Genomic DNA, 15,404 nt, shown 5'->3' with positions numbered 1-15,404 from the left:
TACAGCGTTGTTATAGGTTACAGCGTTGTTATAGGTTACTGTGAAATACTGTTGTCAAGTTACAGCTTCTGTCTATTCAAAGTTTATTGAGCGTATTTGTTTTTAAACAAATTAGTTAAATTTTATTCCCTACCTTTTTTCCTTATTTGTTGAGGTGATCACATTGTTCTCTCTTCAACATCTCCATATTTGGAAGTAACTTGATTCCTTTCTAAAGTTGAACCAAACACATTTTGACTGGATAAAGCGTAATGAGTTATGTCCAGTTTAATATATTGTTAATTCAGAATTGCTAGTTTCAAATTCAGAATTCTTGGATTTATTCTCATAAGTGACACTGGCCTATTGTTTTCTTTTGTTGCTTTAAGAAAATGCCGTATTTTTCTACTTAGATTGCTTTCCCCTTTTTTCCTACTACCTGGAACCATTTGGCTAAGGTGACAGTTACTATTCCTTGATGCTTTGGTTCAATTTGTGTGTAAAGTTGTCTGACCCTGTTCTCTTTTTGAAGAGAGCTATTTGACTAGTCACTCAATTATTTTACTGATTATTGCCATATCAGATTTTCAATTTCTTCTTGGATCACTTTTATAATGTCTGTATTTCTATATCGTTCATTTTATGAGATTTTCAAAATTATAGGAAAGAATTATAGTTCTTTTGATCCTTGATATTTTTTCTTTTATTTTTAACCAGTCTTCCCAGAGATTCTACTATTTTATTAGTCTTCTAATTAACAACACTTTGATTTTATTGATAATTTTTTGGTTTTCAAATCTAATATTTTTGCTTTTATGTTTGTTTCTCTTTTTTTCTAGATTTTCTTCTTTTCTAAATCCTTTACCATTTTCTCTATCTAGATTAAGTTGAATGCTTAGTTCATTAAGTTTCAAATCTCTTTTGTTATCTAAAGAGCATATTTAAGTTCTAAATTTCCCGTGTGCAATTTTAGCTGTACCTCACACATTTTTCTACGCATGATTTCATTGTGTTTCATTTCTAAATACTTTTCATTTTCGTCACAGTTTCTTTTTAAATCCAGAGATGGCTTGGGATGGTATTTTGAATTGTCGGATTCGAGAGGTGGGAGAGAATATGTTTCTACTCTTGGTTTCTATTTTCAGTGACTCGGGGTGGAAGAGCATGAGCTGGTGACATCATTCCTTTGGAATTTCTTGTGGTTTCCCTGGGGCCTGTTAAATGGTCCAGTGTGTGTGAGTTTCTGGAGAAACTGACGTGTTGTTAGGGGCTGGGGCTGTGGGTCAATGGTGGAGCACGTGCTTAGCATGAGCCAGGCCCTGGGTTCAGACCCCAGAACCACACACACACACACCAAGGAGGTATGTTTGTTTATTTGGTGAAGACTCTCTCTAAATAATCATTCATTCAATAATAAACAAATCCTTTTATTGTTTGGAAAAGAGTGAAACTTTTAGGAAACTAGCTACATCAGAAAGGGAGATGGGTTTGGAAGAAGAACTTGGGAAACTGGGGGAATTTGTGGTCTGTGATTCTTGGGGAGTGGAGGAGAACATGAGAAAGATGGCGGAAGGGAGGCAGAGAAGGAAAGAGGCTCCCACGGGTTGGTAGCTCACCTTTGATGGTGCTTCCCACACACCACTGTTAAACAAAATTGATAGGAGGCCGCTGGTTTGGACCGAGCTCTTGCACCAGCCCAACAGAGCAAACTAAGTTGTCATCTGACCTTCCAAGAAATGAACAGGGAGGAGCCAAGTCCCCAAATAGGCCCCGTGTCGGCCAGCATGAGGAGGAGGTCCCCTCCGCGTTAACCTTCCCAAGGAAGATGGCTGAAACATGGATCCACTTGTCATTGTCCATGCTGCCGTCCTCCACCCCGTCTGTCTGTGGAGCCAGGCTCCTCTGCTGAGCTTCCTGGAGCTCAGTGCCTGTTCTAGAATGAGAGTTGTTGGATTCTAGAATCGCAGAGAAAAGCCACCTGAGATCTTGAGGCTGGATGTTGTCTTTGATGCCGCCTCGTTCAGATCTGTTTGGGTGTCGCATGCCCAAGGCCATGAGCGGCTCAAGGGACGTGATGGAGGCTCTTGGCTCTGGATCTCTGTGAGCAGTTCAGGGACCTGGACAGAGCAGGTGACAAATGAGCAGAAATTGATCACGGCGCGGCTGGTCAACTGGCCGCTCAGGCCCCGTGAGACTGTGCTGTTTGTGGACAGTTCCTGCTGTTCATCTGAGCTTGGAGGGCCACTTTGTCACCTCACTGCCCCGCCCACTCCCCAGGCCTGCCAGACCCAACCAAGACCCAGCAGCACAAGTGCTGATGCCCGAGGGAGCAGAGGACCTCCAAGGATAGCTCTGCTCCAGGGAAACGGACATTTGTTCTGTTCGGTTGGTGCCCGTGCAAAATACGATATTAAGCTGGGCCAGAACCACACACACACACACACACACAACAGCAGCTCAGGAGGCTGAGGCAGGAGGATCGCCAGCCTCAGCAACTTAGCAAGGTCCTAAGCAACTTAGGGAGACCCTGTCTTAAGATAAAAAGGGCTGGGGATGTGGCTGTGGGTTCAATCCCTGGTACCAAAACCAAAACCCAAACCAAACCAGGATGGTAAGTGTTTTCTCTATCACCCCTGGTTGAAGGAGTGAATGAAGGGTCCCCCATTGTGCTGAGTCCCACGACAGGTTCTTGCTGCCATTATTCTCCTGGGCCACACTTTGGCCCATTCACCTCTAGCTTAGAGCAGCCCCTGAGTCTCGCAGCCCCCCGAGCAGCCTCCTTGGGCTGTATGATTGCAGCCTATGGACAGCCTTATCGCTCAGAAATGCACAGGGCAAGTGACTGGTCATGGATTCCGTGTGTTGCTTCAACGAATAAACAGGTCGGACCTGTTTAAAATGAAACATGTATTGTTTTATATGACTCAGCTTTCAACCAGAAACCAAGGGACTGGAATAGGGCTCTTAATCTATTTTTCGATATTTTATTAATTTTTTTTATTTTTAATTGCCACATAATAATCGTACATATTTATGGGGTACAGTGTAATAAAGTGCTCTTCATTTGAATTGCAAAGGCCATGTCACCCTTTCTCAGTGGCAAATTGAAATTTTAAATAGTACTTGCTTTCTGCCAGACTCTGACAAAGGTTTTTTTTTTTTTTTTTTTTTCCTTCTGCTGGGCTAAATCTGTGTGTACAGGCAGCCCACATGTTAACGATTTGGGATACTCGTTTTCCTAGGTACTTATTGATCTGCCCAGAAAGAGGACTGTACTCCCTTCCTGTTTATTTACAGAGCAGTTATATCATCTGCCTCCACACCCCTTATCAGTCTTGTCACGCTGACCAGCATTTGTGCAGAGACATTGTGGACAGGAAGTGGCCAAGCTCCCCGAGGACTCTCACGTATCCAAGAGAGAAGCTCTGGTTTGCCTACAAGCTTCTGGGGTGCTCAGGCCTCTGTGCTTTCACCAGGACCCCCTCCCTCCGCCCACAGGTTCACTTTTTGTGGTACCACACACCCATGTTCAATCCTAGTCTGAAAGTGGGAGATAAAAATTCTAGAAATAAACAATTTAGCTGGGCACAGTAGCGTGACTCTGGAGGCTGAAGCAGGAGGATTGCAAGTTTGAGGCCAGCAACTTAGTGAGACTCTGTCTCAAAGTAAAATCTAGAAAGGACTGGGGAGGCAGCTCAGTGGTAAAGTGCCCCTGGGTTCAATCCCCCAGTACCATAAAACAAAACAATTCACAATTTTTAAATAACTTTCATCATAGCATATTGTTATAATTATTAGCTATTATTGTTATTTTCTTACTGTGTTTAATTTTTACATTAATCTTTATCGTAAGTCTATATGTTCATGGGGACTGGGGATATAGCTCAGTGGTAGATGCTTGCTTGGCCCTGAACTTCATCCTTAGCACACACACACACACACACACACACACACACACACACACAGGATAGACAGTGTAGAAATAATATAGTACAGATGGGATTCAGTACAGTCCGAGGCTTGAGGCCTCCGCTAATGTCTTGGGAAGTGGCCCCAAGGATCAGGGGAGCTACTGCGGTTTAATCCCATCCCACCCTCCAGGACCCCTGACCTGGGAAGGGGCTTCAGGGGCGTGTTCTTCTTGGCCCAGGGGGGGCAAAGGCCAGCACCCCGCGACAGAGACCCTGGAGTCCACGGGGTATTTCAGAGCCGCGTGGCCGCGTGGACCTTTAGGCTCTTTCCTTTGATGAGTTTGCATTCAGAACCCAGATGAGGGGTTGCAGGTGAAAGGTGTTCCAGCCCCGGGACCAGAACAGTCAGTCCACTCAGGACTTTAAATGTGTTTTTCTTCATTATGAATGTAAAAAAAAAAAGGGACAGGAATATTAACAGAGGTGCGTCACTCTGCATTTTTAGGCTATTGCTTCTTAAAAATATACGTAGATAGTTATACGCACAACTCGGATGTACTTAATGACGTTGGAATGTTCGGCTAAAATGGTAACTTTGCTGTGTGTGTGTGTGTGTGTGAGAGTGTGTGTGTGATTTTTTTTTTTGACACCAGGGATTGAACCCAGGGGCACTTAACTACTGAGCCACATCCCCAGCCCTTTTAAAAATACTTTATTCAGACACAGGGTCTCACTGAGTTGCTTAGGGCCTCGCTAAATCACTGAGGCTGGCTTTGAACTCTCAATCCTCCTGCCTCAGCCTCCCAAGCCACTGGGATGACAGGCGTGCACCAGGGGCCAGGTGTCCTATGTATTTTACTATGATAATAAGGCAAAGAATAAGGGCGATGGTCCCCAACTGACAGCGGGGTCACATCCTGACACACCTGTTGTGAGTGGAGAATGCTGTGAAGTCCCCCCCACCACCCACCAGCACATGGTTGACCTTCACCGGGCTCAGGACCCCACATCAGCCTGCAGTTGGGGAGAACCACCCAACACAAGCCTGTTCCCCTGTCACTGATTGAATACGTGTATCCAAAACGCTGGAGCGCAGCGCCCTGTAGAGGGGGCTGCTCCTCGTGATCATGGCCGCTGCCATCTGTCATCGCTGCCCCCGCCCAGCGTCTCCAGAGAGGATCAGAAGCAGTAGATCTCGGGCCTAGAAAAAGGTCCGGATTCCACACTCCAAGTGTGGGTTCTACTGAGCACACGTTGCTTTTGTACATTGTAATGTCAAAAAGTCATCGAGCCGGACCCTCCTAAGTTGACGACTGTGCAGCTGTAGTGACATCCTGCCTACGGTACGGTTCTGGTCTTTTAAACCCCACACGATGCGTTTCCCCATGTTGTTGCACACGGTGGCAAATGTTTCAATGCCTGTGTGTTGTCAACCGACAAGTGCTATTTTAGGATCTGGGCTAAAGCCCTAAATGAACTAAGAAGACCCCTGGCCCCAGACTGCTTATATTTCACCATCGGAGAGCAACGACCACGGAAGCAGAGTCAGAGATCATGGTAAGTGCTGAGTGGAATTAAACAGGGTGTCGCTGGAGAGCACCCGTGGGGATGAGGGGAGGATGGCCACCTTCTACAGGGCAGGAAGGATGCAGCATCTGAGTGGAGCCCAAATGGCCACAAGTGAGCCAGCCTGGAGGTCAAAGGACATTCCCAGAGGAGGAAACTGGAGGTGCAAATGTCCTGAGGCAGAGAAGAACCAGGCTAGTCCCGGGAATCTGAAGAAAGCAAGTGTGACTGTAGCCAAAGCGACTTCAGGTCAAGGGTGAGTGGAGTCAGACCAAAGCCAGAGCATGGGGCAGAGCTCCTGGGGAGCTTTAAGGGTTTCTGCTGGAATGGCAGCTGCCACCAGGAAAGCCCTGGGGGCTTTAGGCAAGGCGGAGACAAAACCCGCTTTTAGAAGCTCCTGAGAACTTACAGATTGGAGGAGGCACAGGCTGAGGAGCCCGGGGCAAGGATGACGGTGGCCACTACTGTCCCATGCTCTGTCCCCAAGGGGCAGCAGCACAAGCCCAGCACTGCTTTTCTTGCCCTGGGTGACAGTTCTGGTGGCCCTGTCCTCAGGGGAAATAAGTGCTTCCCTTCCCTAGGGGACAGGAGCCTGTGTGTGTGCGCGAGGGGTGGGTGGCGGGCAGATGAGGAGCAGGACTTCACTGGCCCAGGAAGTTCCCGGGCAGCTTGCGCACTGACCTGGGTCCGCTGGTCTTTAAACATTCCTAATGGGCTGGTTGTCCCTCCCCGAGAGAGGGAGGAGGGGTCGGGACACAGAGGCTGGCTCAGCCTCCCCAGGCAGCTCCTACCCAAGCCCAGGAGTTGGAAGAGGAAGGAGACTGTCCTCATAGCTCTACTAACGCAAACCAGTTCAGGACGTCGCCTCAGGGCTGGGCCTGGGACTGTGTGCAGGGGCTGCTCTGGGACCTTTGGCCGCCCAACTCTTGTCCACCTTCCAACCTGGCAAAGACATGGTTTGCAAATGGCAAAAGCGTATCCTTCTGCAGATGCTCAGGTTTCTAAGGAATATTGGGTATTTATGGAAACTAGGCTAAAAATAACCAACGGCCATTTCTACTTTGTGTCAAAAGGAACAAAAAACAAATGTCGAGTCAAACTTTTTCTTTTATATTTTATTAAAATATCAACATATTCCCTGAAACTGTGGAAGCAAACCAGATTATTTACGGTAGCTGTCGGCATGGAGAGATCAAGGCTGATTTCATCTGAAACGTCAGTAATACACACAAATGACTTACACAGTGAAAACATTTTCATTTATCGCTAAACTACATTAATAGAAATTCCATTCTAGCATCAGCCTAGATACAGAAATTAAAAAAAAAAAAAACCACCTAATCCTATTTTTATTTCTGAAAGGCTTAGAAGGTCATAAACATTGGAACCACATGGTAATTATTTATTTATTTTGGTGGATACCCAGGGATTGCACTCAGGGGCACTTGGCCACTGAGCCCCATCCCCAGCCCTAGTTTGAATTTTATTTAGAGACAGGGTCTTACTGAGTTGCTTAGCACCTCGCTTTTGCTGAGGCTGGCTTTGAACTTGCGATCCTCCTGCCTCAGCCTCCTGAGCTGCTGGGATGACAGGCCTGCACCACTGCACCTGGCCAATTATTTTAAATGACATTCAAATGTGCCTAAAATCTTCACCCCAATGAAAACAGAGGTCGGCGGCTGAATCATGAAGTGAGGGGTGTGATCTTTTCCCATCACCATAATGAAATACCTAAGGCAGTTAACTTATAAAGACAAAAGGTTTATTATGGCTGACAGTTTGGGAGCTTCCAGTCCAAGATGGGGCAGAACCATTGCTTTGGGCCTCTGGTGGAGCAGCTGCCTGGTAATGGCAGGGCATAGCCCGTGACCAGGAAGCAAAAAGAGAGAGGGTGGGGTCCCACAGTCCTCTCCAAGCACCTGCCTCCAATGACCCCCTGAAGTTTCCACCACCTCCCAGTAACGTCACCCTGGGGACCAAGCCTTTGGCACATGGACCTTGGGGGGCCATTCCACCTTCAAACTCAAGCAGGGGAAGAAAATCTCAGGCTCACTTTTGGAACTGTTTTAAGATGTCGACTGTCAGTTCACATGGGGTGGGGTACAGGAGCCAGGGGTCCCAGGGCTGCACACGGATGCCCCCGGGTATCTGAGGTCCCACCTGGCCCGAGCACCTCACCTCAAAGCTCTGCTCCACCCAGGCTCCAGGCAGACGCCTGCTCCGAGGTACCCGGCAGGAGGAAGCCAGCCCTGCAGGACACAGACACCCCTGGCTTGTCCACTGCCCCCCAGAGAAGCCCCCGGCTCCTGGGCCCTGTCCTCCCGTGGCCTGGGAGAGTCCCCTGCCGCTCTCTCCTGAGCACCCTGCGGTCCCCTCAGCGGCCACCTCTGTGCAGCCCCCTTCCTTCTCTGGGGTGACTGGCTGCTGTCTCCCCAGGGCTGCGTCGGGAGCCCTCCTGAGCCCCTCCCTCCTGGAGGTCCCAGCGCCCATCTGGGATGGTCCTGGCTGCGCTCCCACCCGGCTTATCCTGTCTAGAACGTTCTCGGGTCTCTACACCAGCGAAGCTTTTGAACCCGTCACCTCCCCGCACACCCTCACAGGCCTCCGTGCCCAGTCCAAAGGCCGCCTCTGCTCCGGAATCTGCTGTGTGGCCCCGTCCCTTGGGGGCATCCTGTCCCCACCAAGGGGCATCCAGGCACATGCGACCCGAGACCCTTCCCTTTCCAGTGCCAAAATCGTTCCCGTGGCACTTGGCACGTTGTGAAGACTTTAAATAGTCACAGTATGACTCCGCTTTTGTTGCTCATCGCACGATACCACAGAGGGGGGAAATGGAAAGAAAGAGGCTCATTTGGGCTCCCAGCTCCTTCAAGGTGGCGGAGGGTGCACATCTGGGAGGCCATCTTGCTAGCAGAGTCCCAGGGCCATGCAGGGCATCACGTGGTGACATTTGTGTGCCTCTAAATGGTCTCTCTTCTTTTAATAAAGCCGCCAGGATTCAATCATGGGGCCACCTTATCCCACCCTAATCACCTCCTGAAGACCCGCCTCTCATCATCAGAGAGTCCATGTCCACTTTTTTATTTTTTATTTTTTTTGGACCCGGGATTGAACAGAGGGGTCTTTACCACCCAGTCACATCCCCAGAACTTTTCATTTGATTTATTTTTAAAAAATTTGAGACAGAGTCTTGCTAAGTTGCGCAGGGCCTCGCTACATTGCTGAGGCTAGCCTCAAATAGCGACCCTCCTGCCTCAGCCTCCCACGTGGCCGGGATTCCAGGCACGCACCACCGTACCTGGCAAATTTCCACGCTGGGGGCTGCGAGGCAAGCCCTCTGCCAACTGAGCTGTGTCCCCAGCCCTGGGGGCCGAATTTTAACACGTGAAACTCCGGGGGACACACTCAGACCGTCAGCTCTTCCCATCCCCATGACGACACAGACTGGTGGAAGAATGTGCAGACGTTCATTCCGCAGAGACAGAGCGAGTGTCTAGCAGGTGCCACATACAGCGTCAGGTGCCGGGCATTCAGAAGTGCTTCTGATGGCAGTGAGTTTATGACCCATGGGATCAAACAGATGATAAACAAAGTCTATAATATAATATGGAGCCGTGCTCGGAGCTCTAATGAAAAACAGGGCTGGGGCTGGAGCTCAGTGTGGCGCACTCACCTAGCACGTGTGAGACCCTGGGTTTGACCCCCAGCTCTGGAAAAATAAAGTACTGGATAAAGGGACAAAATGACAGGCAACCTGAGGAGGGGTATCTGAGCAGAGGCCTGAGTACAGTAAGCAGGGAGGCCTGTGGATGGGTGTGTGGAGCCGGAGGTGTCAGGAGAGGGCACAAAGGCTGTGCAAAGGCCCTGGGGCCACACCATGCACAGGGTAGAGGCCAGCATGCTGGAATGCAGGGCCTGTGGCACTAAGTGGTACTGACCTATGCAGACCAGGGGTTAGATCAGGTGGGGCGTCAGGTATCCTGAGGACTATGAGCTTAAGTGTGATGGGCATTCACTGGTAGGTCGGCCTGGATCCTGCTGGGTCTGCTTTTATCTTTCAAAGCTTCGCCCTGGCTGCTGAGCAGAGGGTAGGGACTGTGAGGAGCAATATCGGAAGGAGGTAGACCAGACAGCTCAGTGGTTCCCTCATGAAAGATGGTGGCTTGGATGTCTACCTCCCAGGGCAGGGAGAAGTGGTCAGGCCCTGCATGTGCTTCGCAAGCAGAGCAGGCAGGATCCGCTGCTGGTTGGCCGCAGAATGCATGAGAAACACGGGGGACCCAGACGGTCGAGGCTTTGGGCCAACTGGTGAGCTGGCGATGCCATTGTTGATAAGGGAGGATGGGTTGGGGGTAGGGCTGGGAGTGAAGCATTCTATTTTAGATCTGTCAGTTTGAGTTGCTGCCAGGATTTAGTTTTGTTTTCTATGAAATAGGGACAGTATTTATTTAATAAGAAACAAACGGGATCATTTTGTGTAGATGTGAACGTGCGCACACGTATGTGTGTGTGTGTGTGTGTGTGTGTGTTACTAGGGTTTGAACCTAGGGGAACTTTATCACTGAGCTACCTCTGCAGCCTTCTTTTTTTTTTATATTTTATTTTTTTAGTTGTGGTTGGACACAATACCTTTTATTTTTTTATTTTTATGTGGTGCTGAGAATTGAACCCAGGGCCCTGCACGTGCTAGGCAAGCGCTCTACCAATGAGCCACAACCCCAGCCCTCTGCAGCCTTCTTGATTTTAAAATTTTGAGACAGGGTCTCGCTAAGTTGCTGAGGCTGGTTTAAAACTTGCCATCCTCCTGCCTCAGCCTCCCCAGTCTCTGGGATTACAAGTGCGTGCCACCGACCAGGTGGGGTCATTTTGTTTTGATGCTATAAAGACAGAAGGTGGATTTTTCTGTCACGCTGAAGCTAGGATAGAGTTCCCCTAGGATAGAGTTCCCTTTAAGAGAACAGGAGAAAAACCCCCTCTCATTAGCGAGATGCTGCTGCTGCAGTGAAGAATGATGTTGGGCTGGGTGCGGTGGTGCACGCCTGTAATCCCAGTCACGCAGGAGGCTGAGCCAGGAGGATCGATCGCAAGTTCAAGACCAGCCTGAGCAATTTAGTGAGGTCTTTAGTAACTTAGTGAGTTCCTTTTAAAAATAAAATAAAATAATAATAAAAAAAAGGTTTGGGGATGTCCTCAGTGGTAAGGTTCAACCCCTAGGACAACAACAACAAAAAAGGATGATGTTGTTAATAGGCTCACTCTCCATATTTATTTTACATTTATAACAGAGCTTTTCTGTACGTTAGGTTTTATATACAGGATAACATTCATATATGGGGCATTTAAATAGGTCATGTGTAATAAATAATTAAAATACAGGTCACAGGCATTCATGTGGAGCATGTGCGCAGGTGCTGTCCTCAGGACTCCACGATGACCCACAGCGGCCTCTGTGGTAGGTACCGTCCCCCCATTTGCAGATGAAACCGTGGCCTGGAGAAGTGAAGTGGTTCCAGGTGTCACTGCTCATCAAGGGCCGAGCTGAGAGTCAACCCCTGCCACTCTGGCTCTGCTCATGCCCTCTGTGCCAAGCAGCACACACAACCCAGGCTCTGAGCAAGAGGCACAGGGGACAGGACCACGCAAGCCCGGCTCCCAGGGCCCCAGCAGCCCTGCCCCATGCACCGTCCTGTCTTGGTTTTACCAAACCTCTGCTTAAGAGCAGCCAGCCGATGGCAGCCCCTGCCCCCAGCCGTCCTCAGGCCACTGCCAGTCACCCAAAGCACTCCGTGTCCTTTCTTCTAATGTCCCGAGGTCAGACTCCTCCCAGCATTGCCACATACAAGCTTTTTTTTGGTGTCCTCCTTTCTCCCCGTGCCCTGCCTCGCTGCCAGTTGTTACAATTGCTTTAAATTCTTGCAAATGTCACCCTTTCACTCCTGTGTTGAAGCAGGGGTGCCACACGGAGCTGAATGCTGAAGGCAAGAGATAAATATGACATGACCCCTGACCTTTCCAGAGACATTGAGTCCGAGGGCAGGTCCCTGTGCCTTTCAGCCTTAGGCCCCGCTCCCAGCACCAAGGGGCGCAAAGCTAGCATCCAGCCTTTTATTGAGCGCCTACTACCTACCAGGCAAGCAGTGTGACTGCTGAAGATATGGTAGGAAATCAAAGGCGCAGGGGCCTATGGCTCCAGGGGCTGGGGCAGTCTCCACCTGCCCTCAGCATCCTCCTTGTCCCTGGTAGGTGGGGAACAAAGTGGGCACATAAAGGCCTCAAGAGGCAGAGGAGATAGGAGCTGAAGCAGATGTGGAGAGGCCGGCGTGGCATCTGGCCCGGGCTACGTATCAGTTTGGCAAATCAGACGTTAGACGGCTTTGGAGACCCGGCCCAGCTGTGGCTCTCCTCGCCACAGGGTCTAAGTGGGCCCCTGGCCTGGGATGCCGGGAAAAGCTGAGCTACTCAGGCCACACTGCTAGGAAAGCGGCTGGACCGCGTGTCGCGACGCGGGTGGGCGGTGGGTGTTTTGACTCGCGCGTGAAGTGGGATCCTTTAAAAGGAGACAGAATTCAGGGCGCAGCGCCTGGACTTGGAGTCTGGGTTCCAGTGCCAGGCCTGTTGCTTACTTGTGTCATCTCGATCAAAACCCTTAGCTTCCCTGGGGCTCATTTTCATCATCGGTAAAATGGGTTTCCAAAACCTTAGGGTTAGTGCGAGGATTAAAAGGGCGAATGCTGGGAAGCTCTCCTAGCGTGGTGCCCGGCACGTAGGAAACACTCCCGGGGCAGAGGTTGTAATCACCCGCTGCTCACACCTCGCCGGATCCCGGCCTTCCCGGCCCGGGCGCCCGCCGCTCTCCTCCAAGGCTATTAGGGCGCGCCCTGCTTTGAAGGATTTATTTGCTTGCTTGGGGCGGGGCTTGGAGCGCAGCTACCCCGAGAAAGAGGAGGTGAGGGCGAAGAAAGCGAGAAGCGGAGGGGCTGGAGGCGAGCGAGGCGGGGCCGGGGCGGAGCCAGGCTGCGCTCCCAGGCCCGGCGCAGTGCGCACCCTGAGCCGGGCGGGGGCGGGAGCGGGCGCCGCGGCCAATGGCGCGCGGCGCTGCGGCGAGGGCGGTGCAGGAACCCCGGCCGCTGACAGCCAAACTCGCCAACTCCGCCTTCGGCCCCGCGGGATCCCGGAGCCCGAGCCCGCCTGGGGCCGAGGCCGCCCGAGCCGCGCTTCCAGCGAACATGGCAGCAGAATGAGAAGGCTGGCGCCGGTGGGTGGCCGCCGTGGCCGCGCTGCAGCTCGAGATCCGTGTCCGGCGAGCTCCGGATCGCATCCGTAGGCGGCCTCCGGGTGGCCGCTGGATTGTTTCATTGGGAACCCGGGCGGGGGAGAAAGAAGCCCCCGCCGCCGAGCGAGTCCGTGCTTTGGGTGTCGAATCGTGTGTGCGACCCGCCGGCTGCTGAAGCGACGCTGGAGAGAACCGGCCCGGGCTGCGGCGGTGCGCACGCGGGGATGAGCCGGCCATGGAACGGCCTCGGCGGGGCGCACGGAGCCGGCCGGCGCCACAGCGGGAGCGCTCCCTGAGCCCGGGCTCCGCGGGGCTTCGGGGCCTCGGGCGCACTGGGGGAGTCCCAGACGCGGCCTCCGGGAAGGACGGGAGCCCTGCGTGGGGGACACTGCAGCAGTCGCCGTGCTGAGGAGCCCAGAGCCTGCTCTGCCCGCAGCTCGGCGCGCTGTCGGCACCCGGGCGCCTGGCCGGGTGCTGGGAGCCTGGCGCACCGCGGCGTGGTCGGTCTGCTGCAGGAGCCCGGTGCACAATTGGCTAAAGAGGTGTGTGTGCGCGAGTGTGGGCCTGGCGATCGCAGCAGAAACAGAACCGGGCGAACCTGAGCAGCCATGCTTCCCGGGGTGGGCGTGTTCGGCACCAGCCTCACGGCCCGTGTCATCATCCCGCTGCTCAAAGACGAGGGCTTCGCGGTGAAGGCGCTGTGGGGCCGCACGCAAGAAGAAGCGGAGGAGCTGGCCAAGGAGATGAGCGTCCCCTTCTACACCAGCCGCATCGACGAGGTGCTGCTGCATCAGGACGTGGACTTAGTGTGCATCAATCTGCCGCCGCCACTCACGAGGCAGATCGCTGTCAAAACCCTGGGTGAGCGCCCCCCCCCCCCCCCCGCGCCTTCTCGGTTCCATTCCGGATGCCTTTTTCTCTCTTCTTGCCCTTTCCACATCCCAGAGGCTTACCCAGCATCTGAACCGCCCCAGGGATCCGGGATCCCGGGTCCCACTCGGATCTCCCCCTCCCTACTGCCTGCTCTTCTCCACCTGCGCGCTTCTCCCCTTTCTCCCGGCATCACCTGAACGCGCTTCCCCAGGTGCGTGGCGTGGAGAATGGAGGTGCGTGGGTGCGGGGGATGCAAATCAGGTGGATGGCGAGAACAGGAGCTCGGTTGCTACTCCCGGAGAGGAAACTTTGCCCTCAGCTGTGTGTGTAGTGCCGAGTGTGTGTGTGTAGTGCCGAGTACGCACCTGGGAGAGGGGAGCGCGCAGCCCGCAATAAAAGGGCCTGAATAAAGGGCCGCACACGTGTCTGGGTTTTCGTGGGGGCGATAGAGTACCTGCTTTTCAGCAGCTGTGCAGCCCTATTAGGGCGATTTGTTTCTTTCCACTGTGAGTGAGTTTACTGTGAGATTAGAGATGTGAAAATCGGCTGGACTGATTTCCCTCCAGGCAGGAGGAAGGAGGGCCCGAGGTGGGGTGTGTGTGTGTATGGGGCTGACTATTAGAATATTTTAAGAGATGTCATAGGTTACTAAAGATAGGTAAAAACCAGAGTAATTTAACCTTTGAGTGCGGCCTCCTGGGAGTTGACTTCTGCACGGATTTGGAATAATCTTTTATTTTTAGGGGATGCGCACTCTCGTTTCAGCAGCTTGGATACTTTGTATTGGAAAAGGGCCCAAAGCTGCCAGTTTGTTTTGAAAGCCTGTGATGGTATCTCCCTCATTTCCTTCAGGAACAGTTCAGAGGTTTGGTGTTGACAAGCAGACTGTCACCCTCCCTCTTCATCTGGTCCCCCTCCAACTCCCTCCAGGGGGCTGAACAGCCTCCGAACTGCATTGTCAACCTCCCTGTTGTGCTGAGGACAGAAAAGTGCAAGTGTTTTGCCCCCCCCAGCAGCTCCATGCACCCCTCAAACAACCCCAGGGCCATGGCTCACTCTTTCCTACCCTAAACCATTTAAGAGCCCATCCTGGGGAGCTGGAGTTTTTATCAGTGAGGAAAGAAGCAAAGCTTCTAACAGGAGGAGATGGGATATCTGATGAGTTAGAGCCTGAGCATCTGCTCAAGGTTGGCAATTTTAACAAGCCTCTGGCCTTTGTGGCCTTGTCCCTTTGGGCTTGAATTGAATTCCACTGGGTTCTGGCCAGTATGTCTTTTCTCTTTGATGGGACATTTATGTCGGGTGGGAAAGTCCCTTATTTACATTGGATCCGTGCATAGCAGATAGGTTACCACCAAGCGATAGATGCATCTGTAGGGCAATTTGTAGAAAACTGGTCCCTGTTAAGCTGCATCTACTAGAAAGGCCCTGTTGGAACATTGCCCCCCACCACCACCATGCAGGGCAGACCCACAGAGCAGCCCCAGAGCAGGGGAGTGCCAATTTGGGGAACAAGGATGTTCTTGTGTTCTGACCATCTCCGGCACTGGGACTGTGAAAAGTACTTGGGGGAGTTGGCCCAGAGGAGTCATTTCTGGATACTTCTGTGCAAAATCCCCAGGAGGACTGGAGATAGAGCTCAGTGGTAGTGAGTAGCATGCATAAGGCCCTGAATTTCATCCCCAGAACCAGGAAAAAAGAACATCCCCATGACTTTTTCATTGATAAGACTCATGTGAGTTATCTCCTCAGAACCAAATAGAGAAGGCATAATTGACTTCGTTTAATAAGTTTAACTAAGG

At 51.8% G+C, this 15,404-nt stretch overlaps 1 protein-coding gene across 1 annotated transcript in view; it reads left to right on the top strand.

Moving 5' to 3' along the window:
* Positions 1-12,536: 12,536 nt before the first annotated feature.
* The window catches only part of Gfod1 (Gfo/Idh/MocA-like oxidoreductase domain containing 1), a 99,962-nt gene continuing 97,094 nt past the window's right edge, over positions 12,537-15,404 (top strand). Inside the window, exon 1 of the mRNA XM_026384568.2 lies at positions 12,537-13,590. Coding sequence (XP_026240353.2) covers positions 13,338-13,590 — 253 coding nt within the window. The 5' untranslated portion in view covers positions 12,537-13,337. The remainder of the gene's footprint in view (positions 13,591-15,404) is intronic.

Source organism: Urocitellus parryii, chromosome 8 (assembly GCF_045843805.1).
Source record: "Urocitellus parryii isolate mUroPar1 chromosome 8, mUroPar1.hap1, whole genome shotgun sequence".
In the NCBI taxonomy this organism is placed as follows: Eukaryota; Metazoa; Chordata; class Mammalia; order Rodentia; family Sciuridae; genus Urocitellus; species Urocitellus parryii.
The sequence above is the reverse complement of the archived record's forward strand: the minus strand, read 5'-3'. Positions and strand labels throughout refer to the sequence as shown.